A 24,776-nucleotide genomic window follows, 5' to 3' on the forward strand; every position below is an offset into this window, starting at 1 on the left:
GTCCCCTGACATATAAAGTGCCACAATGATAGATTTGTCTTTGTATTTAATATTGTGCTCTGCAGGTGGCCCTTTTTTTAGAACGTAAACATTCTGGAGAAAGGAAACACTACATACTGAGTGAGCTACTATGAATTCTTCTGTGAAAATAGTAAGGGGTTTCTCTCAAAACTGAAAGAAAATGTTAAAATTGCGTGAGTAGAGCATTGGGAGAGCGGGAAAGGAGGGTTCCTTGGATCTGAAGATCTTCCCAGAATTCCTCTAATCATATCGTAAATGTTAGCGACTTTCATAGTCTTTCAGGGAAGAAACAAATAAAACAGGGGAATTCTGGGCTTCCATGGAAATATGTGAAGTTGGGGACACAAGGCAGATCGTTGGAGACCATAGGTTTCCCAGAGCACAGCTTGAATTCTCCACCTGTTTGGTATAGACCTAGTCTACCTACTCCACAAAATCTTTGTGCTGTTCTCAAATTATTTCTCTTCTATAAGGCTAGAAAGTCCTTTGCCAAACAAATATCTAAATTATTCAGTACCTAAAGAAACCTCTTCTAAGGAGAAATCGAGTAACTCCAAATCCAAAACCATAGCACGAAATGCAAATTTAAAGTTGGGAGGAAGTTTTGTTAGTTGAATTTTTTTCATTAAACGCCATAAAGAAATATGAAAAACCTGAAAAAGATAAAATATGTTAGTCCATTTTTTTAAACCAAGAAAATAACATTAACGTTTTTTAAACCAAGAAAATAACATTGCCAGGTAATGTTACATTTAGAGAGCACAGAATGCATTTGAAGTGTATTCAAATTAAAGTACAAAACTTTAAATACTCTAAAAATAAAAATACATATTTTTCAGATGCACAATATAACAGAAGATCTTGAAGTCTCATTCATCCAGGAAGAGAGCAAAATTATTTATCACCTTACCATTTCTAATTTAATAAAATTTAATCACTATAACGTTTATAATGTACACTCAATCGGAATATAACTGATTGAAGAGATATAGCATAAGATGAAAAATGTGGTCTTTGTGTTTAAGCAAGTTAAATACTATATTTCATTGGTTCTAAAACACCATCCACTATAAGACACACTATCGTTTCATGTATTACCAAAAAAGAAAATATGTTGCTTAGACTTTTTATCACTTTCTTATTTTCATCTATGAGTATTTACTTCCTACTGAAAAAACTCTTGTAGATTTATTTAGACAGAGCTTTTTTGTCATACATCACACTGAAACATACATGAAAAAAATAAAATAAGCCACATAAGTTGGTTAAGTATTCTGAAAATATTTATATTCAAACTCTTACTCTTGCAAATCACTTTTTGAAAATACTTAACATCTGTGTTTTCCTATATAATTTTGTCCTTTATGTTGTCAAGCTTTGAAGATGCACCATTGCCTAGAGTGCATTCTACTTTTGTCCCTGGGGTTTCACTCAAACCACGGACCCCCATTCAGTAAGTATTGGGCTGGCTCATTCCTGATCCTACCAAAGAGGACCCATGGAAGGTTTTTAGACCATAACCAGAACACATATTCCTTCTTCCAAGTTTTTTCATAGTTTTTATCTTGAAATTCTGAGGGATTCCATTTATCTACTCATGCCACTGAGAATAACCACCAAGCCCCAGCACCCTGCTGCTGGCTTACTTTTAGCTATTTATTTGTCCACAGGGAGTAAGGTACTTGGTGGATTATGTAAGGTGCCTGGGACACCATTTGAGGTGATTTTTAGCCAGGTTTCTCCTCTCCTTCTCTTTCTTTCCCTGTGCCTCGGTGGGGGGAGGGGTTCAGGGGAGGGGGGTTGTCAGTCTGGTGTAGGGAAAATCCCTCTGCTTTCATGTTTCTTTGAGAGGCTCTCTAATGTCATTTAATTCTCTTCCCACAAGGATTAGGCTTTTGTCAAAAAAATACACATATTTCTTTTGAAGCAGTAACAGTATGAACCCTTATGAACATGCCCCTGTGTGTGTAGAGAATTCTGAAGGCTACCTGGCCAGTAATGATTATAAGGAACCACCAATTATAAGACACACTCTAATTTCCTTCTCATGTTAAAGTGTGAAAAGAAATGTGCATCTTAGAATTGGTGAAATACAGTGCTCTTCAAAGACATATGACTATTGTACTTCCTGCTTAGTCCACATTTTCTGACTACTCCAGAGGGGTGCCTCCCCATATTGGGGACGTAATTTCATAATCTATATTTATAACTGCCCCATCAACTGACAATGGTGGATAAGCCTGTAAGAAACCACCTAACCCAAGCTGAGCAAATCATTGTTACTTTGGTTGAATAATTTGAGATCAGGATCAAGATATTCTAAACTGGACTCATATGGGAAAGTGATGTAAGTCAGGAGTCAGTTTTTCCATGATATGAACTTAGGAGTAGAGATAACAAGTCTATAAGGAGAAAAACAAAATGAAGAAGATACGTTCAAAGGGCTGTCTGTCCCCTCTTTGAAGTTCCGCCCTGAGTCATTCCTATCCTTGGGTGTCAAGGTTTCCCTATATTCTTATAAGAAATTAGCACATCCAGCTCCTTGTTATGACTTAAATGAGTTAGATGTGTTTTTTGTGACATGCTAATAAAATGCTCTAAGTATTTCAGCGTCTAGTATAAAAATAAGAAAAATACATGATTATGTTAATCCTCCTACTCTCTGTTACATTTAAGTGTTCATGTTGGTGTTCTACAGGACATCACTCTGGTGTTCTACAGGACATCACTCTGGGCTCCGTGTGGATGCTGATGACCGCAGTGAACTCAGACCTGTGGGCAGGAAGGGACCATTACTCTGACTTCCTGATTAAGACACGTGCATGCTAGAGAGTGGGGAATAATCCTCACACAGATTCATGGATTCACCACATCAGTGATTTCAGGGGTCCAGAGGATTAGGCATGCTGGAACATCCCCTCTAAAGTAAAGGATAAGACACTGCAACTAAGAAAGAGGCCAGTCCTTGATAGTCTTCTCTGGAGTTGGTGATAGAATATTCTGCTTTGGGGAATATTATTCCAATGCATTTACTGAGTGACTTACAAGGCCATCAGCTTTGAGCAGGATCCAAAGCAAGAGAAAGATCTGTGGGAGATTTGAGCACCAATTGTTTTGTAAGCATGATAATGAAGGACCTCCCAGGAAACACACTAATGCTATTTACTAGTGAGAGAGTCCTTATCTATGGGATACTTATAGTATGCTGCAACTGATCCATCTGGAATTGCTTATGGTAGACAAATTTGAAATGTATTGATTTATGGGATGTGGCTCTGAAGAAATGTCACATAACTACGTAATACAAAAGTATAAAAATATTTAAAAATTTAAAGTATTTCATTACCAAAATAGCTCCCTTTTGTGTAGGTGAAGCATGCACAAAGGTCCTTTACATATTAGATCTGGCCTAGCAACAACAGACTCATGCACAAGTACTCAGGGACAGGAACTACGAATGGTTCCAATAGTTTGGGCTCTCTTTCACCCAGGCTTAGCAGTCTAATCTGTCAGTAGCAGAAACTTTAATACAATTATCATCCTCTGGGGATTCCAGTCAGCACGTGGTGGCAAGTTTAGTTCAGTGGGCTTCTATCAAGGAGGTGCGGAAGCACCAAGAAGTGTCCCAGCAAATTCAGACATAATTCTTCCTGTCCCCATGCGTCCTTCCTAGCATTGACACCTACCTCAAATATGAGTTTGCTTTCTCTTTCCTTGGTGCCTCTGCCAGCATTATTACCGAAGGGGTTACAGAAAATCTGATTTACAAACATCAGATCCAACCTAACCTCCCCCTTGGACCAAGGGTCTCATTATACAGAGGAGATTTAACCACTGGAGAATGTTTGGGACTCAATGGTCCTAATATATACCATAGAAAGAATTGATAAAATTCCTGGCAAATTGGAACAGCATATAAAAGCCTCAGCTAAGGGGCCAGCCTGGAGATGACATCCTGGAGAACTGACAGGGTATCTCCAGGGCACGGTATATATGAACAGAACCAAAGACCAACATCCACTGCTATATCTGTAAAATCTAAGACATACAGGCCTGGGATTCAAAGATTGGAAGTAGGATTGGCCTCTCTCACCATTATTTCCAGTGGTCCATTTGCAATAATTAGTGTTCTCTGTCCCAACACGCAGTTTGCTAAATTGGAGGACCTAATTCCTGGGGATGGAGGGCAAGGAATGTTTCCATCAGGGAACACGATATGATTTACAATAAACCTAAGTTATGATATATGCCTGGTTGCTTTGAGCTTCTCATTCTGGTATACAAATAGGAAAAAAGGAACAAATATAATGGTGTGGGGGGAGAATTTACCCTGATTGTCATGAAGTACTAGGGTTTCTGCTGCATAATGGGGACAGGAAGAATTATGTCTGAATTTGCTGGGACACTTCTTGGTGCTTCCGCAGTGAATGATTAATCACAGCCCGAAAAGAGTAAGGCAATCAGGTCTTGTGCTCATCAGGATTGAAGGTCTAGGTCACCCACCGGGCAACCAGAACAGTTGGAGCTTTGGCTGGAAAAAAGGGGAAATCTAGAATGGGTGGTAGAGGAGAGAGATGTTGAATACCAGCTATGGCCTTAGGGGCCAGCTGTAGAAGGGGAGACCATAGCTTTCTTGTCATATGATGGTTTAATTATTTGCTTATTTTTAGAGCTTGTGAACACCATCTTAAGCCTTCTAGAGCCATCACCTTCAAGAATGGATAACAGAGTTCACTTAAGGGAGGAAATCAGATTGGTTAAAGAGTAAATCATGGCAGGTATTTCTTGCAGATTATTCATGCTCTAAGTGAGCAGTTCTCAATTAGGAGTGATTGTGTCCCAGGTAGCATTGCCAGATAGAATACAAGATACTATAAGGGCAAATACAAATTACAAAAGCAAGGCTTAATTCTCTCTATGGAAAATGAAGGAATAAACTCTTTCCCTCCCTTTTTCTTAGATACCACTTTAGAAAACGTGCAGTTGCAAGTTCTTTCTCTTTCTCTTGGAAATGTATGTAAGTCTTTTTAAAGGTTAAATTTGGGGGATCACCTAATATAAGATATAAGTATTTTTTTCAAATAGAAAGTATCCTTCTAGAAACATCATAACTTGAATGTGCTTACCCTGAAGTGCTGTGAAGTTAGTTCTTTATTGTGGAGGGGTATAGGGTAGTGAGCTGCTTGTAAATCCTTCAGAGCCACGGAGAGTTTACCCTTATCTTTGAAACTGACAATCACATTTCCAACAGCTTTCAAAATCATTAGAGCCTGCTCTGTAAATCGGTAGCTCTCCTGTGAAGACAAAGCATAGCAGCCAGCCTCACTTTCTTTTTTATTTAAGTGTAATTAAGCTTACAAAAATTTAATTTCAGTTAATATAGTAAACCTCTTCTATATGGTTGATTAAATAGTTATTTATGAAACGCTTGCTTGATCAAAGCATTTTCCTACGGTCTATGATCTCAAAGATATAAAACAAGGGATATAATCCCTGCTGTAGTGGGAACACATGGGAAGAACACCTACCTCATATTGGGAGCCAGGGGAAATTTTGCCACAGTTTTAATACCCAGATTTAGTTCTGAAGGATGTCTAGGAATTACTTTGAAAAAATTGTGTGGGATTGGAGAACTGATGGGCAGAGAAGAGTTCAGGGAGGGAGTGATAAAGATTTAAAAGATAAGAGGGTGAACTGGCTCCCTCCTGCTTCTGGCTCCCTCCTGCTATGGACTCTGAGGAGACAATAAAAGCAAAAAGGAGATAGGGACATGGAAAATAGTATGGAAATTCATCAAAAAATTTAAAATAGAACTATCATCTAATCTAGCAATCTTACTTTTGGGTGTATAACCAAAGGAAATGAAAACAGGACATTGAAAATATATCTACATCCCCATATTCATTGCAGCATTATACACATCAGCCAGGAAATGGAAACAACCTAAGTGTCCATCAATGGATGAATGGATAGAGAAGATGCAGTGTGTGTGTGTGTGTGTGTGTGTGTGTGTGTAGCTGTAGTGTATATGTGTAATATATACACATATATATAATATATATATACACATGCACATACATACATACACACAGAGATAATGGGATATTATTTAGCCATGAGAAAGAAGGAAATCCTGCCATTGGTGACAATATGGATAGATGGACTTTGAAGGCACTATGCCAAGTGAAATAAACCAGACAGAGAAAAACAAATACTGCATGGTATCAGTTATATGTGGAATATTTAAAAACAAACAAAAAAACTCAAAAACAGGGGCGCCTGGGTGGCTCAGTTGGTTAAGCGACTGCCTTCAGCTCAGGTCATGATCCTGGAGTCCCTGGATCGAGTCCCGCATCGGGCTCCCTGCTCGGCAGGGAGTCTGCTTCTCCCTCTGACCCTCCCCCCTCTCATGTGCTTGCTCTCTCTCATTCTCTCTCTCTCAAATAAATAAATAAAAAATCTTTAAAAAAAAAAAAAACAGAGAGTAGAAAAGTGGTTGTCAAGGGCTAGGGAGTGGGAAAACTAAGGAAAGGTTAGTAAAAGGGTACACACATTCAACTGTAAGTTGAATAAGGTCTGAAGATCTACATGTATACCATAGTGACTATAGTTGATAGCACTGTGTTGTGTAATTGATATTTGTGAAGGGAATAGAACTCAAATGTCACCCCCAAAAAAATGTTGTCAACAACAACAAAAAAGATAAGTATGTGAGGTGATGGTTGTGTTCATTAACTAGATGGTGGGGATCCTTTCACAATGTTTATGTATATCAAATCACCACAATGTACAGTTTATATAACTTACAATTTTATTTGCCTGTTTTACCTCAATAAAGCTGGTGGAAGAAAGAAATTGGATGTCAAATTGCAAATCTGTAGGTCAAAACCAAAAAGAGAGTCAGTGTAGGGGTGGGGGAGAAAGTGGGAGAGTGAGGAAGAGAACCCTGAGGAGTTTGAAAATTCTTTTGATTGGTGTGTAGTGGGTAGTTGGTGGGTAGAGGATGAGCTGCCCAGAGCAGAGGGTGATTTGAGACAGCATGAAGAGGGTGAAGTTGAAGCAAAACTTTGTGTTTTCACTCCTTTCCTAGCGAGCACCATGGTGCCATCATTGCTCCTTAGTTCCCTGCAGAAATTTTGAGGAATGGCCCAATGCCTAGACAAGTACAGATCTCCTGCTGATGAAGACAGATGCAACTGACTTGCCCCCTTAATGCATTTACCATTCTATTACCTTCTCCCCCAACGTCTGAAAGCCTAGAGAAAGCTTGGTGTTTCTCCCTGACGTGAAGCCATGACCAGAAAAATTGTCTGGTCAAGAGGCAGCACTGGGAGTGATCCTGTATGGCTCTGAGGAGCTTGAGTCTCTCTGCTCTTGGACTAGTCTATCTCTTGCTTCTTCATTAGAACTGAAGAATAATAGGGCCTGGCTTTCAGGTCCAATAATTTTTACAAGATGGAGGGATTGATAACCCCAGTGACAGATGGGTTCACAGACCAAATAACTAAACACTTATGAAGTTAAGTCACCTAAAGAAAGAGACAAACTGGATAGTCCATACTACCTAAAGCAGAATTATTTTTTTTAAAGAAAACAAAGAAAAGATTAAACAAGAATTTAAAATAAGCAGAATAAATATAATTAAGGGAATAAGAGACATGCACTTATAAGGTGGGCTTGTTGATCTTCCTTCTATTGAACAGGAAGGAGAGGACTGGTGAGAAACAGCACAGCAGAGAGGAGGCAGCCATAGGGAATCCTGCACAACCACCGCCCAGAGAGGCAAGAATTCATGACTGAGCATGTCTGGGCCACAGCAACATTAACATAAAAGAGCTCCTGAGCCATCTTGCTGCTGTCTTGGCCCAGAGGTTTACCGACTGGGTGAGAAGATCCTGCCTCATTAATACAATGAGGTGCTACATGGACATGGGTTCAGGGGAGGGTGTAAAACTGAATTGTGCAGTGGGAATGCCCCATGCAAATTGGCCCCCCAAAAGCAGAGGCCCACATATCTAAAGAAGATGTGTTATGGAGGACGTCTAAAACCAAGACAGAATCTCAGGGGAAATGCTAGGTTCATTTACCTTGTTTCTTCTTTCAGATGCTTCAGAACAGAGGAAAAAAAGAAACTAAGAAGAGGCCAAGAGAAGAAGAGATGAACAAGAATGACAGAATTTTCCATGGATCCTCCCTCCTTGAATCCCAGAGTCAAACACTCCAAATTCCTTAGGCCAAGGAAGGGGGTACAAGGAACATATGATACCACAATTTTAAACTAATAGAAAGGCTGTACTAATCCTCTATACATCCCAAAGGACCAGTATGCTATGGGATCTACCTGAAATGTTAACAGACATGACAGGGGATTCCACAGAGCTGAGGTGAAGGCAGTTGTTGGAGAAAAATGAGAATTATTTTATTTGTATCCCTACAGAGTTTAGACTGTGTATTGTACATGCCATTGGGGAGGAATTTCTTGTAGGATATACTTAATTAACAGTTTTAAAAGGTAAAAAAAATAAAATAAAATAAATGGGTAAGTTGAATAAAAGACAGGAATGTGATTTAGTTCCAAATCTTTGAAAAAAAAGGCACACACACACACAAAAAAATCATGGTTGCTTAAGTACTTACCGGCTCAAAGTGGGGTAGCACAACATCTTCATCTCCGACGATAAAAGTCACCATGCTGCAGATGTGTATGGAATGCCCTACTGGGGAGTATGCAGTGAAGAGCAGCATATGTCTCCTAAAGACAACGGAAAACATGAGGACCCACAGGCTCCTTTGTTGCTGCTCTAAGCTCTGTTAGGTGTTTGATGACAACTTGTGCTCAAATGAAGTCAAACATTAGTGAGAGTTGAATTCTTTAACATGGATGGGATAAGGACCTCTGAATTTTCACTCTGAAAGAATCATCAGAGGTCATGGACTCTAACTGCATTAATTATTTGGGACACAAAATGGTTACACTAAATGATTAACATGCCGGAGACATCTCCCATGCACTGCAGTCACATCACAAGAGACAAGTCTCGGTTTTTCCCTAACAACAATAATTCGCGGTGCTATAGGGCTTTTGTAGATTTCAGATTCATTTCATAGTCATTTCCTCACAAATGCGTCATTTCACCTATGTTGTTTGTGTCTCTCCTACCAGGCTGGGGTATCACTGAGAGCAGGGATGCTCATTTCCCCTCATTTACTGAGCCCTTAGAGCATGTTCAAAACATTCATGCTGATAGGTAATGTCCTGCGGGAAAACACTTGGATATATATATATAAGAAGGTTCTTTATTAATTCCCTGTTCTTGATTGTCCTTTTTTTTTTTTTAGTATTTTATTTATTTATTTGACACAGAGAGAGAGAGAGCACAAGCAGGGGGAGTGGCAGGCAGAGGCAGAGGGAGAAGCAGGCTCCCCACAGAGCAGGGGAAGCCCGATGTGGGATTCGATCCCAGGACCCTGGGATCATGACCTGAGCTGAAGGCAATCGCCTGACCAACTGAGCCACCAGGCGCCCTGTTCTTGGCTGTCTTGATGGATGAGCACTCGGCCAGAATAATGACTTCTGGGAGAATCTCTGTATGCCGAAGTTTTTAGGGTAGAAGTGAGAAATATTGAAGTTCTAAAATTTATTACTTTCTAGGAATACTGGATGCTTGCACACATTATTTTAGCATTTGTTTTTGCTGTGTAGGCTTTGCTTTTTCTATAAGAGCTGTAGCTTTTGATCTATGTGATCAATAGATCACATAGAATTAACATGATTGATCTTAGGAAATCCAGTAAAAATAATTATTTCATCTGAAATAGGAGGTAATGTTTTGAATTTTATTTATCAAAATCAAGAAAACTTCGATTATGCATATTTTCTTTAAAATGGAAAATGTGATCTGCTTAGCCAAGTTTATCTTAATTAAAAACAAAACTATAGGTAAGATTAAAAACAAACCATAGGTTAAAAAAATAGAAACCATGGGGGGGAAATGCTATGTTTGTCAATCTGTTTTTAAATAAAATCATAGTTCTTGCCAAGGAATGTAAGATTTACAAGAAAACAAAAAGGATTGTTTAATAAATGAATTTTAGGAAATGCTGTTTTAAACCATATTCTTTCTTAAGAAATTACCAGACTTTGACAATTATGAGTCTTCCAAAAGGAGATTTACTGAACAGCATTTCTTCAATTTATTTGTTCATGGAATTATCTAGCTCAAGAATCTTAATGATAGATCTGTTTCTTACAAAATCACTTTAGGAGACAATATCCTAGATCCCATATTGTTTAATTATTTGGTAGCCAGTGGTTTACAAGGCTTCAAAAAATTCTTCATATGGGAAAAATGAAGTCACTCCATACCCAACAGGCAGGCGAACCATTGTAGCCTTAGTAGCATACGTATGAATCTTCGTAACAAGTTCCCGGGGCTTCAGAGATTTCCAAGAAACTGATTCAACTGTAAGCAGTCCAGGCTCTATGTGGGGGCTGTCTTTTGTTAAAGCTAGGAGAGGGAAAATGTTAAAATTTGACTGTGAGAGTTTAGCTGGCCTTCACAACATTAGTAATGATAATAATAATACCAGGAATTAGAGATTTTCTGAAAATATTCATAAAACCCAGAGAAAATACTCTGGGTAAATAATTACTGGAAATAATACTGAAGTGAGACTCAGGTCTTCCTCTCTGTCCTCTTTTCCTCCACAGAATCATTCCTCACTAAAGAAACCAGGAATGGGAGAGTTAGCAAAAGGACAGACAAGACTGTCTCATTTAATCATCTGTGACAGAAATCACCATATCCCTCTAGATGCAGTTTTAAAGGAGGAAAAACACCTCATCTGGGAAAATAAGAGATTTTCCTAAGATAGTGGCAAAGCAAGGTCGAAATATCCCATTGTTTAATCCAGGTTTTTACTCTTTTTTTTTTAATTTTTTTTAAGATTTTATTTATTTGTTTGACAGAGAAAGACACAGTGAGAGAGGGAACACAAGCAGGGGGAGTGGGAGAGGGAGAAGCAGGCTTCCCGTGGAGCAAGGAGCTCGATGCAGGGCTCGATCCCAGGACCTGGGATCATGACCCAAGCCGAGGGCAGCTGCTTAACCAACTGAGCCACCCAGGGGCCCCTAGGTTTTACTTTTGATTCTTAGCTTTGACAATGTGTAGAAATAGCAAAAATGAACAAAAATTTAATTTTCATATTGTGTTCCTCTTAAAATGAATAAAGAATATCTACTATTCTTCAGCAGTAGGTGAGGCCAAAACACTTTTTAAATTAAAAAAAAATTTTTAATTGAGACAACATTGGCACATGACATTGTATTAGTTTTAGGTATACCATATAATGATTTGGTATTTGTATATATTGTGAAATGATTACTGTGAAAATTTAGCTAACATGCATTACTACATACAATTACAATTTTTTTCTTGTAATGAGAAGCTTTAAGATTTACTCTCTTAGCAATTTTCAAATATACCATATAGTGACGTTAACTGTAGTCACTTTGGTGTACACTACATCTTCAGGAATTATCTTAGCTTATATCTTTACCCTATTTCCAAATAACACTCAGGCTGAAGATAGAAGGGCAAAACATGACCTGAAACACCTCTACACACATAGAATTTTATGTTTTAGGACATAGTGTGGCTTAGGAGTTATTAGTTAGTAGATATACTAAGCTTATACCACTAAAGTTTGGCAAATTTATTCAACAAGTATTTATTGCCCATGGCTACACTAGACATTATTCAAAACATTGGGTATAAGTGGGTGAAAAATCATAGTCCCTGCCATCACAGTTGGTAGGACATTTAATAGTAAAAGCATTCAGCAAATATTTATTGTACCTCCACAGTGCCAGGCATTATAAATTTGAGTTATAGATAATTTGATTTTGTTGTTTAGGTTTTGCTTTTTCTATAAGAGCCATACATTTTCATTGATCACATAGAATTAACACGACTGATCTTGGGAAATCCAGTAAAAATATTTATTTCATCTGAAATAGGAGGTAATATTTTGAATTTTATTTATCAAAATCAAGAAAACTTTTTGATTATGCATATTTTCTTTAAAATGGAAAACGTGATCTGCTTAGCCAAGTTTATCTTAATTAAAAATAAATCTAAAAGTAAGATTAAAAACAAACCGTAGGTAAAACTATGATTGGTAAGGGAAAAAATGCTGTTTCTTAATCTGTTTTTAAATAAACAGATTTAACTTTAACAAAACAGGACAAAAAAATTGAAGAATGATGTTTTGTGCAAACATACATATGAGCAAAGGGCTGGTCTCAGAGAAGCAAGAACAGTCCATCCATGTGAGCAGGAGGGAAGGTGACTAGAATTGTGAAGAGCTCGTTATGGGAAGATGAGGTGGGTCATTCCTGATTTTTGTCTATCTCTCCAATGAAAATAGCAGTAAGGTCATTTACTGAAAATGCAGGAGGATGAGAGCAACTGCTAGAGAGATCTGGAGGTTTGAGATAGTCATCCATTAGGACAAGAGTGGAGAATGCATGAACCAGGGAAACGTTGGCAGTGCTTAGGGGCCATTTTGAAATCTGTGGCCCTCAGTTGAAAGTGGGGCTAGCTGATAGGATTATTTTTTCTCCAGTCACATTCAGCTGCTCTGATGCACACAGGTGAGATGCAGAGTTCATCTGTCAAATTCAACCAATATCTGGGTTTTGCCAGGACAGTAAGCTGAGAGGGTAAGAAGAGTAATCGCACTGAGGTATGTCTGAGGCTACCGTTACAATGGCAGGCCATGGAAACTGGGGGATGAGAAAAATAAGGACATGAGGAAAGGAAGGACAGAGAAAAGTAGGAGGTTTAGTGGATGGTGGTCCCAGAGGAGTCAAAGGATTATAGGAGCAAGGGTTTTAGGGTGAGTGAGCTGGAGAGTCAGGGCATGTAGTCAGAGCCTGAAATGGAGAAGCTTGTGATGATGCAGTTATTGGCAGGTAAGTTCTAAAATATAATTATGAAAACAAAACAAAGGTCAAGGTGGGATGGAGGAAAAGGTCTTCAGAATTGTCAAATCAAAGAAAGAGTGCATGTTTTTCAATAGATCTTTAAAGACTCAAGAACGATGACATGTAGAGGTGGAAAGAAAAACAGAGTGAATAGGCATGCCGAGGAGGGGAACACAGGACTGAGACAAGGAGAGGTGCAGGTGGCAAGAGTGAACATAACCCACAATGTCTGAGCAGAAAGAGCATCCTAGAAGATGGTGTAAGGAGGACTCTCTTAGAGACTCTGGAGAGGAAATAAGTTCCTTCATCCAGAGCTTAAAAATCTTGTATTTCCCTGGACTGAATGAAAGTAAACTGGGCTTTAAGACTATAATTTTCTTAAAGCTCTCTTACCTCCAGATTCTCCCCATCGTACCAATGCAGAAAAGCAAACCAGTAGTTCAATAGGTTTTAGACTATCCACAAACAGATAGTAGGACACACGTTCATCTGAGAACTGCAAGAAATAAGATGAATCACTGAATTTAATATTAGTCTATTAATGCTGTATTTGCCACTTGTGATAATCATACAATACCTAACATTTATAGAGAACCTACTATGCTCTAGACACCACGATAAATACTTTACAGCCTTAATGATATGAAGAAAATCACACTGGGTAAGTGTTGGCTATAGTCTACGGAAGCTGGGTCTATAGGACCTGTGTGAGATTGGCTGCCCTATCAGAGAGAGTTAAAACTCTTCTCCATGAGCAAAGAAAAGGAATATGCTTGCTCCAGAAATAACAAGTGAAGGAGACTGGGCTTGAGGCTGAGCAGTGCTCAGAGAATATGGGTCCCTGATAATAGACAGGCCACAGAGTAACTTTAGCAGAGAATGGAAATGTCTAATGGGCTGTATTAAGGTATTTTACATGGTGCTATGTGATATAAACACTTTCTTCCTTTTTTTACAAGATCCTCAGAAATACAGCCATTGCACACTAATGCACCAGATGGGATTTTTGTTTTGAAGTTGCAAGACAGTACTGAGCAAAATAGGACAGCCACGTAAGGGTTACATGAACATGAACTCAATCCATCCTATATGGGTACTATTGATATCCATAATCATGGATGAAGAAACTGAAACACAAAGAGAATAAGTAATTTGCCAAAGGTCACAGAGTTTGCAAGTAGCAAAGCTGAGAGTCAAGAGTAGGTATATCTATTTACCAACTCCTGGGCTGGTCTTTGAGACTATTATTGCCTTTCCCCTGCTTGGTGAATTTTGACTGATGGCATATGGTAAGTGTGTTAAATTAATGTCATTGCTATTATACATTAAAATCTTTCATATTATTTTATAACGATACTTAAGTAAACAATTAAAATATGAAAGAAAAATCTCTAGTCATATTGTGAAAAAAGCAACCTTGTTATTTAATCAAGTATGACAAGATTGCTGGAAATGCTCGATACAACATAACCATTGCTTCCCTCGATATTTTTCAATAGTAAGCATTAGCCATTTGTCTTCTTTGGTTCTTTCTGGCTGCCACATGTTGGTTATAAAGACAGTTGTTTCAAGTATTCACTCTCTAAAATTATGAAGGAAGCTTGGTTTTGCCAGCCTAGTGCACATGCTGGAGGAGGAGTTTCTGCACAGAGCTCATTTGCTGCCATTTTTGAGAGTCTGAGAATTTAGGGACAGTGTGGCCCTAGAGGTCACATGGAGGTACTCTGCTCTGGGGCCTGCACAGGGCACCTTTGGGAGCCCCCTGACCCACCTACACACTGAGGACCAATGGAACATCTACGGAATGTTCTGGAAGAGGCCTCGGGCTCAGCTGGCAGTCTGTGGCCACTAACATCAGGAATGCCTGGCCTCAGACCACAACCAGTCCTTCCTTTTAGGCCATCCCAAACGCTGTTAAGTTTGGATTCCAGTGCCCTCTAAGAAAAAATTATTGTTTTCTCATACCATTGATGTTAAAAAAAAATTCAGGGGAAGGAAGGGACTCAGAAGGATTGTTATCATTTTATTTTGCCAAGCTGAGACTTGAAAAGGAAAAAAAAATCTATATTTACATCAGTTTGTAAAAATAGGATCAGAATAAAGAACAGTTGGCCATTGTGCTACACACATACACACGTGTATTAGGACGGTGGTGTATAACAAACTCATAACCAAACTGCCTTTACTAACAATGACAGCCAACACTGATTACCCCTTGCTAATGACTGGCGTTCTTCTAAGTGTTTTACATACATTCTCTCCATTATTTCCCAACTCTATCTATAGGGCTCTTACCGCAATCACTTTATAGATGAGAAAACTGAGGCAAAGAGGACTGAGCTTAGTCAGATCCCACCCCGGATGAAACATGGATTCAAAACCAGGCAGCCTGGCTCCGAGCCACCAACCTGGTGAACCTAGTGAGAGGGGCAAACCAGTGACAAAGGCACAGGGTCCACGTCAGGCACAATTCTCAGGATGCTTGTGCCACTTTCCAGGTGGGTGGTCTTGGGCAATTTACTCAGCCTTGACCTGCCTCAGTTTCCTTACCTGAAAAATGCTGATCATAATAGTCCTTTTATAGGATTTGCTATGCAGAGTTAATACAATAAAGAACCTAGTGCAGGGCCAGCAACAGAGTAAGCAACTATAAATGACTTCATCTTATTATTGCCAACAGTCTGAATATGGACATATGCCACAGTGACCTGTAAATGGTATGTTATTCTCACAGCATACTCTGGGTTCGGTTATTCCTGCTTAGCAGTGTTGTTATCTTCATAAAGCCAAAGCATTCCTCTGGGTGTTTTTATAGATAAACTCCAGAACTAGGTTGACGATTTCTCCCTGCTACCTTCCCCCCAGGCCCTACTACAGATCTGAACCTTACTTTCAGAGCAGACATCCGGCTATAGAGCACCTCTTGAAAAATGCTCAAAAGGTTTTCTCTGCCTGCATTTTTATCGAATACGAGTGCAACGAGAAAAGTCATCTCCAATACTTCTTTCTTCCCCCACCTCTGCACAGGCCTTATAGAGATGTGGCTTTATCATCAGGGGATTGAATGGCCCCCTACAAGCAACATAAGAGTTTCAATACAATCCAGTTCCCTAGAATATGTTTCATAGTCTTCCCCAAAATGCCACACAATTTGTGAGATTTGTTAATTGATTCAGTCAATAATTTTTTATTGAGTCCGTGCCTCATGCCAGGACCAGTGTTGTAATAGTACACAAAAGGACAGAGTCCTTCTTAAGATGTTGACATCAAGCGGGTGGGTGGGGGGAGGGGCATGAGAAGTAATCAGGCCTTTGGGACCAAGGAGGGTAAGTAAGTACAGGTCACACAGAGTGCATGGAGTCAGGGTACTTGACCTAGACTCTGTGGCCAGGGAAGGAGGTCTCACAGGTTCAAGGACACTGATGCTGTTCTGAAAGACTTCTAGCATTAGCCAGATGAAAGCAATAAACATGAAGGGGAATAGACTCCACGTAGAGGGAAAAACATGGACAAAAATAGCAGAAATTGTAGTAGAAATGTGCTGTTGTTTTAGGAATAGCATGCAATTCAATAGACTAATTGAAATCAAATATAGTGAATTTATTTGTGCTTCAGTTATTCATAAATCAAATATTTTTAACGTGAATTTACATAATAATGCAGCTCAGGATTGAACATAATCAGATAAATCATACTTGGAGATACGAGGTAGCAGAATTTTACTTATTGTCTGGATAAGAGATCAGTAGAAGACTCTAGGAATTGATTTTGTTAATTATAAATTTAGAAATGCTTGATAGATTTGAAGGTGTTTTTCACTAGCCTGATTTAATCAAAAAATTACATAAAACAAAGAAAAGAGATCATAATATACTTACCTTGAATTCTGTTTTTTGAAAGTTAAGGCAATATGAATTTGGCTTGTGAAAAATATATATGTTCCTGAAAAACATTATTTATAACAGGTTACTGTCATCATTCGCAATGGACTAGTACTACATGCTAAGTTTCATAGAATCAAGTAATTATAGGCAGAACAAGGTAAAGACAGATGAAAATTTAAAAATATATATATAATAACAACCCAGGAGAACAATGGTTGCCAGGGACTGAGGGTGGGGGAAATAGGAAGAGGTTGGTAAATGGATACAAATGTTCAGTTATAAGATGAATAAGGTCTGAGGATCTAATGTATAACATTGATAATACCAGTTTGTATCACTGAAATTTGCTAGGAGAGTAGAACTTAAATGTCCCGCCCCCCCCCCACCCCAAATTGGCAAATGTGTGAGGCGTTGGATGTGTTAACTCGATGGGGAGAATCTTTCACAATGTATACCGATTCATCACCATGTGCATTTTAAATATCTTACTATTTTATCAATTATATGTCAATAAAGCTGAAGAAAAATAGTAACAACTGCATTGAATTAGTTGTCCTAAAGAGACAAAAATGATCCCTCTCAGTAAATAAACTATCTTTATCTTCATCAACAAATAAGTCTCTGAGGATGAGCTGAAACTGACCTGAGATCTGTTTGACTATTATTATTCTATGTGGGCAATCAGCTCACCTATTTTTCTTTCTAACATTTTTACTGGATACTATATCAACATCAGACTAATATTGGTTTAACTCTTTTGAATGATAGCTAAAAATTAATGGCTTATATATCCACTATATTTAATACACACAAAAAATTTATACTTACTGAAAACATACACAGAAGTCTTCAAAATCCAACCATATTTCTTTAGAAACACTATTATTTATTGTTCCAAACTCCTCCTGTGATTTATCCTGTGTGGCTGTTGTCTGGCTGACCAAATCTCTTTCCAAACTAAATCCTTCACCTTGATGGGCTGCGTCATTCAGCCCAAGGTCTATCAGTTCATCTGCGTGTAGCAGAAGACAAACATGTCAATTGCACCTACATTGTTAAATATTAAGTTATTGAGATATGGAAAATTATAGAGGGCAACTTGCATATTGAAGTCTACTTTTGAAAATACGTTTCCTGAGGCAATCATTTACATGCAAGCCTCAAATATGGGGAGGTCCATGCAGAGACAGATTTTCATACACTCTGGAGAATGTAATCCTAACTTAAACAAATAGCAGAGTGTTTAAAACTTTTGAAATCACTTTCATAAATTTGTGTGCCCATTCTTCACAGATCATTAAGATACAGCAGAAATTAGCTAGTTTAGGTACTTAACCTCGGCTACAGGCAGACATGTTCGTATGAGGGGAGGGGATAGCTCATGCACCAGAAGAAAAGAGAACCAGGGAGAGCTATTGCAATAAATACATTTCAGAAGCCATTTAAATGCTCCCGCATAGTTAGCGATTCTGCACCTTATTTTATGTTGATCAAGTAATGTCATAAAGTTCTTATAGACTTTTGAGTCAAAATTCTACATATGTACATCCCACATAATGCTTTTTGGATTTCAGGATTGGCCAAGTCTATATTTAGGAACTGAGGAATTGGTGATGGTTTCCATGCTTTGATCATCACATTCATGTGTTAAAACACATGAACTGTACTCTTGGGCCCTTAATCAGATCATCTTTTATTTTTACTTTAAGCATGAATTTAACAAGGGAGATTATCTGATTTTTCTAGCTCAGAGTAGATTAGACTTAACACATCAGAGGAGACACAGGAGACAGGCCGCCAAGAGCCAGGAGAAGAGACAGCTAAGAGCTGTCAAGAAGCAGAGATCCCCTGTGCTTTGATGTTTGTGAAAGTCATAAGAAGATTATTAATTTACCTTTTCCAAGTATAACTTGTGAAATAATATTACCCTGTGAAGTGAAAGGAACACGTTAAGAAACCATTTATAAATTCAGCAAAACATGTTAGCTATTTAAAGCACAAATGCTTTTAAAAGAGTTAATACTGTCTTTTAATCATTGAAGAAATAGATTTCTGCCAATAGTTACTAAAACATGGTAAAGCAGAAACTTTGTTTTTAACCTTAAAGTTCAAAGATATGAATTTAATTCAATAATAGGCTGAGGGTTTAAGTTTGTGACATTAAAACCCAGAATATGAGAGTTTATTAAATTATTGAATCTTAAAAGTTAAATTAAAACAATAATATCCTCAAGTAGTTATTTGGCTTGGTATGAAGCACCTGACATTATTACAGATTGAATATAATGAGATGAGATTATAACTGGCAGTTAACATACAGAACCTAGAAAGGTGGGTTTCAAATTATAAAAAATGGTTTTTCCAAATTTTAACAGGGAAATGAAGGTGAATTCATTTGTGCAATTCCGTTTTCTCTGTGACACAATTAAAATATGTATAAAAGGTAAAATGGTACAAACTCATACAGACACATGATGGATGATGGCAACAATATTTTGGATGATGTAAAGGGATGCAGGTGATAACAGAGCAGAGCTACCTGAGAAGCCAGTGAGAAGCAAGCCCATCCATGCCTTAGGGCCCCAGAAATGATTAACAGGCATCTCAGAAGGAGAGAATGCTATATGGCCTCATATCAAAATACAGGATTCGGTTAAATGTCTATTTAAGGAACAGACAAATCCCCGTTTTGCTGTAATCCTTTCTGATTTAACATCTAGCCTTCTACCTAAACAAGACATTGGAAACTGCTTCATGTGGAGAAATTAAATGAGCAATCTCCAGATCTGGGTTCACAGGTACCATGGGAAACAAGAGAAGCTGCCTCTACAGAGAGGAGAGGAATTAAGTGAAAGTCCACATGCTGAACTTTGAGACTCTCGGCTCCTCTGTACTGCTTGGCTGCAATAACACTGATGGATAAGTGTCTACTAACCCCTGGGCCCCATTCCACCCCAGCAGGGAGATTAGAGGACTCTTAACTGGAGAAACTGACCAAGGCCAGGGAAAAACCTCCAAGGAATCTACATTTGGAGCTAATCCCACCCCCAAATGAAGCTCATTTATCCCCAATTATCCTAAATTAATTATCCTACTAGCTGACAAGCTCTAGCCATTCTATAAAGCCACTTCCAATCAGCAGCTAATTAATGTCATGAATTCCTTAGATATATATATATATGTGCAACAAAGTATCACCAGACAATTGAGGAAGGAGACTTAAAGAAACTAAAGGGTGTGGATGGGGAGATTAATAGAAAACAAAAACAATTATATAGGGATACATTTTTTAAATTGGTAATATCAGAAAGATCAGAGAATATCCATCTATCAAATAAGAAACTTCTACAAAAATACAATCAAGAATGGGAGCTCTTAGAAACTAAAAATAGGAACGTGAAATAAACTCAACAGAAAGTTTGGATGACAAGGTTGACACAAAGACAAAGAGATTAGAGCTATACATCTTTTAGAAGAAAACATAGGGGGAAAGCTTCATGACATTGATTTGGCAGTGATTTCTTGGATATGAAACTAAACAACAGCAATAACAAATGTAAAAATAAATAAACTGGACTACATCAAAATAAAAAAATTCTGGCATCAAAGGACACAGTCAATACCATGAAGATGCAACCTGTGGAATGGGAGAAAATATCTGCAAATCATGTATCTGATAAAAGGGTAACATCAACAATATATAAAGAACTTATACAAAGAACAACAAAAACCAAATAAACTAATTTAAAAATGGGCAAAGGACTTAGATATTTATCCAAAGATGATATATAAGTGACAAAAAATCATATGCAAAGATGCTCAACATCACTAATCATTAGGGAAATGCCAATCAAAAGTATAGTAAGATACAACCTCACACCCGTTATGATGACTGCTATTATAAAAAAATAAAAACAAGAGTGCATGTTGGTGAGGATGTGGAGAAATTGGAAGTCTTGTGCACTCAGAGTGAGAATATAAAGTGAAAAACAGTATGGTAGATCCTGAAAAATTAAAGTAGACTTACCATGTGATCCAACAATTCCACATCTGGATATAAACCCAACAGAATTGAAGGCAGTGTCTCAAAGAGATATTTTTACACCCATGGTCATAGCAGAATTATTCATCAAGTGTCCGTTGATGGATGAATGAATAAACAAAATGGGATATATCAATAGATGATTGATAGATGATAGATAGATAGGTGATAGATAGATGGATAGATAGATGATAGATAGATAGATAGATAGATAGATAGATAGATAGATAGATAGATAGATATGGGAATTTTTTTCCTTTATTGCCTCCACAGTAATAATCCTTATATAGCTAGAATATAGATTCAACAAAGACTTCTGAAGTAAACACATCTGGAAGACAGAGGAAAGGGGAGGTTTGCCATGGTGAGTGAGGACAGCAGTGCTAAATACTTATCTTCCACAACAAGGGGTAATATCTAAATTGATAGATCAAGAAATAACAGAATCCCAGCATTCAATAAAGATGTAACTGTATCTACCATATGCTAGGTATTTTCACCAGTGCTGAGAGAAAAACAGTGTACATGCCTACTGTTTAGAAATGTAGAGATACAAACCAGAAAACACAAATAAAAGTGATTGACTCTGGGGAGGGAGATTAAGGGAATACGGAAGAATAAGACAGATTGACTATTGGGGGAGGAGCAAGATGGCAGAGGAGTAGGAGACCTAAATTTCCTCTGGTCCCAGGAATTCAGCTAGATAGGGATCAAACCATTCTGAACACCTACAAACTCAACAGGAGATCAAAGAAAAGAATAGCAGCAACTCTCTGAACAGAAAGCAACCACTTTCTGGAAGGTAGGACGTGTGGAGAAATGAATCCGAGGCGATATTCGGGAGGATAGACGGCAGGGGAGGGGGCCTCCGTGGGCCGCTTCTGGCAAGTGATAGAGCAGCGGAGCACAAAATCGGAACTTTTAGAAGTCTGCTCCACTGAGGGACGTCACTCCAGTGGCTAAGCGTGGGGTGGAACCCTCGCTGGGACAGTGTGGTCTCAGGACCCTTGGGGTCACAGGAAAACCAGGGGTGCCTGAGTGCGGCAGAGCTCCCAGGTATCGGAGTGGGGAAGCTGGCTGCAGAGACAGAGCCGAGGAGTGGGCTCTCAGCTCAGGGTTGCCATAAACCGTGATCCAGGGCACAGTCGGCCACTGCTCTTCCAGCAGGGACCCAACAAGCAGCAGATCCGGGGAGACTCCCCTTCCTCCCCTGGGAGGAGTGGCGCGGGAGCACACCGCAGGGATCTGCTGGGTTTGAAGACTCCACCTGGGGTCGTGTGCCAGAGATAGAAATGCTCGGTCACAGGCCGGGTGAGCACAGAGTGTGGATGGAGACCAGGGAGACGGGAGTGATTGACTGCTTTTCTCTGTGGGTGCACTGAGGAGTGGGGCCCCGAGTTCTCGGCTCCTCTGGGGTGGAGATTGGGAGGCTGCCCTTTCACTCTCATCCTCCAAAGCTGTACGAAAGCTTGCAGGGAACAAAAGCTCCCGAGAGCAAACCCGAGCAGATCACTTAGCCCGCCCCTGGCAAGGGTGGGGCAATTCCCCCTCCAGCAAAGACATTTGGGAACCATGGCAACAGGCCCCTACCCCAGAAGATCAGCAAGAACAGCCAGCCAAGACCAAGTTTACCGATCAATGAGAACAGCAGAACTCCAGCACTAGGGGAATACTGCACATAGAGTTCATGGCCTTTTTCCCATGATTCTTTAGTCTTTCAAAGTTAATTTTTTTTAACTTTCTTTTTCTTTTTTTTTTAATTTTTCTTTTTCCCTTTTTCAACCAACATCTTATCAATCTCTTTTTTAAAAAATCTTTTTTATTTTTCATTTTGAGAGTCATATTCTATCCCTTCATAGTAGTTAACCTTATTTTTGGTATATATATATATATAAGTTGTTTTCTCTTTAAAATTTTGGGATACAGTTTCTTCTAACAGACCAAAATATACCCTAAATTTCTAGTGTATGGCTTTGTTCTAGTCTCCTGCCTGATCACATTCTCTCCCTTTTTTTTTTTACATCCTCTTCTTTCTTTTTTCAACCAACTTCTTATCAATTCCTTTTATAAAATTTTTTATAATTTTCATCTTTACAGTCATATTCCATCCCTTCATCATATTAACCCTTATATTTGTACATATATAAGTTTTTCTTTCTTTAAAATTTTGGGAGGCACTTTCTTCTAACAGACCAAAATACGCCCAAAATCTAGTGTGTGGCACTGATCTATGCACCAGCCTGATCATATTTGATCATATTCTGGTTTTTTGTTTGTTTGTTTGTTTGTTTTTATCTTTTTCTTTTTCTTCTTTTTTTTTTTTTCTCTTTTTTCTTTCTTTCCCTTTCTTTTCCCCTGCTTTCAGGTCTCTTCTGATTTGTTTAGTGTATATTTTTCCAGGGATGTTGTTACCCTGTTACCATTTTGTTCTCTCATTCATCTATTTTCCTCTGGACAAAATGACAAGACGGAAAAAAATCACCTCAAAAAAAATAACAAGAGGCAGTACCAACTGCCAGGGACCTAATCAATATGGACATTAGTAAGATGTCGGAACTAGAGTTCAGAATGATGATTTTAAAGATACTAGCTGGGCTTGAAAAAAGCATGGAAGATATTAGAGAAACTCTTTCTGGAGAAATAAAAGAACTAAAATCTAACCAAGTCAAAATCAAAAAGGCTATTAATGAGATTCAATCAAAAATGGAGGCTCTAACTGCTAGGATAGATGAGGCAGAAGACAGAATTAGTGATACAGAAGACCAAATGATGAAAAATAAAGACGCTGAGAAAAAGAGAGATAAACAACTACTGGATCATGAGGGCAGAATTCGAGAGATAAGTGATACCATAAGACAAAACAATATTAGAAGAATTGGGATCCCAGAAGAAGAAGAAAAAGAGAAAGGGGCAGAAGATATATTGGAGCAAATTATAGCAGAGAACTTCCCTAATTTGGGGAAGGAAACAGGCATCAAAATCCAGGAGGCACAGAGAACCCCCCCTCAAAATCAATAAAAATAGGTCAACACCCCGACATCTAATAGTAAAACTTACGAGTCTCAGAGACAAAGAGAAAATCTGAAAGCAGCTCGGGAGAAGAGATCTGTAACCTACAATGGTAGAAACATTAGACTGGCAACAGACCTATCCACAGAGACCTGGCAGGCCAGAAAGGACTGGCAGGATATATTCAGAGCACTAAATGAGAAAAATATGCAGCCAAGAATACTATATCCAGCTAGACTCTCAATGAAAATAGAAGGAGAGCTAAAAACCTTCCAGGACAAACAAAAACTAAAGGAATTTGCAAACACAAAACCAGCCCTACAAGAAATATTGAAAGGGGTCCTCTAAGCAAAGAGAGAGCCTAAAAGTAACATAGACCAGAAAGGAACACAGACAATATACAGTAACAGTCACCTTACAGGCAATACAATGGCACTAAATTCATATCTTTCAATAGTTACCCTGAATGTAAATGGGCTAAATGCCCCAATCAAAAGACACAGGGTATCAGATTGGATAAAAAACAAGACCCCTTGATATGCTGTCTGCAAGAGACTCATTTTAGACGCAAATACACCTCCAGATTGAAAGTGAGGGGGTGGAAAACCATTTACCATGCTAATGGACACCAAAAGAAAGCTGGGGTGGCAATCCTTATATCAGACAAATTAGATTTTAAACCAAAGACTACAATAAGAGACAAGGAAGGACACTATATCATACTTAAAGGGTCTATCCAACAAGAAGATCTAACAATTGTAAATATCTATGCCCCTAACATGGGAGCAGCCAATTATATAAGGCAATTAATAACAAAAGCAAAGAAACACAT

The 24,776-nt window shown here is 38.5% G+C and overlaps 1 protein-coding gene across 1 annotated transcript in view; it reads right to left on the minus strand.

Annotated features, from left to right (window-relative positions):
• The window catches only part of ADGB (androglobin), a 156,310-nt gene that overhangs the window by 50,233 nt on the left and 81,301 nt on the right, over positions 1–24,776 (minus strand). Inside the window, 8 exon segments of the mRNA XM_032407707.1 lie at positions 539–674; positions 5,148–5,315; positions 8,659–8,773; positions 10,388–10,529; positions 13,403–13,505; positions 16,888–16,951; positions 17,722–17,908; positions 18,785–18,821. Of these exon segments, the coding sequence (XP_032263598.1) occupies positions 539–674; positions 5,148–5,315; positions 8,659–8,773; positions 10,388–10,529; positions 13,403–13,505; positions 16,888–16,951; positions 17,722–17,908; positions 18,785–18,821 (952 nt within the window).

This window comes from Phoca vitulina, unplaced genomic scaffold (assembly GCF_004348235.1).
Source record: "Phoca vitulina isolate PV1807 unplaced genomic scaffold, GSC_HSeal_1.0 scaffold9, whole genome shotgun sequence".
Taxonomy (NCBI): domain Eukaryota; kingdom Metazoa; phylum Chordata; class Mammalia; order Carnivora; family Phocidae; genus Phoca; species Phoca vitulina.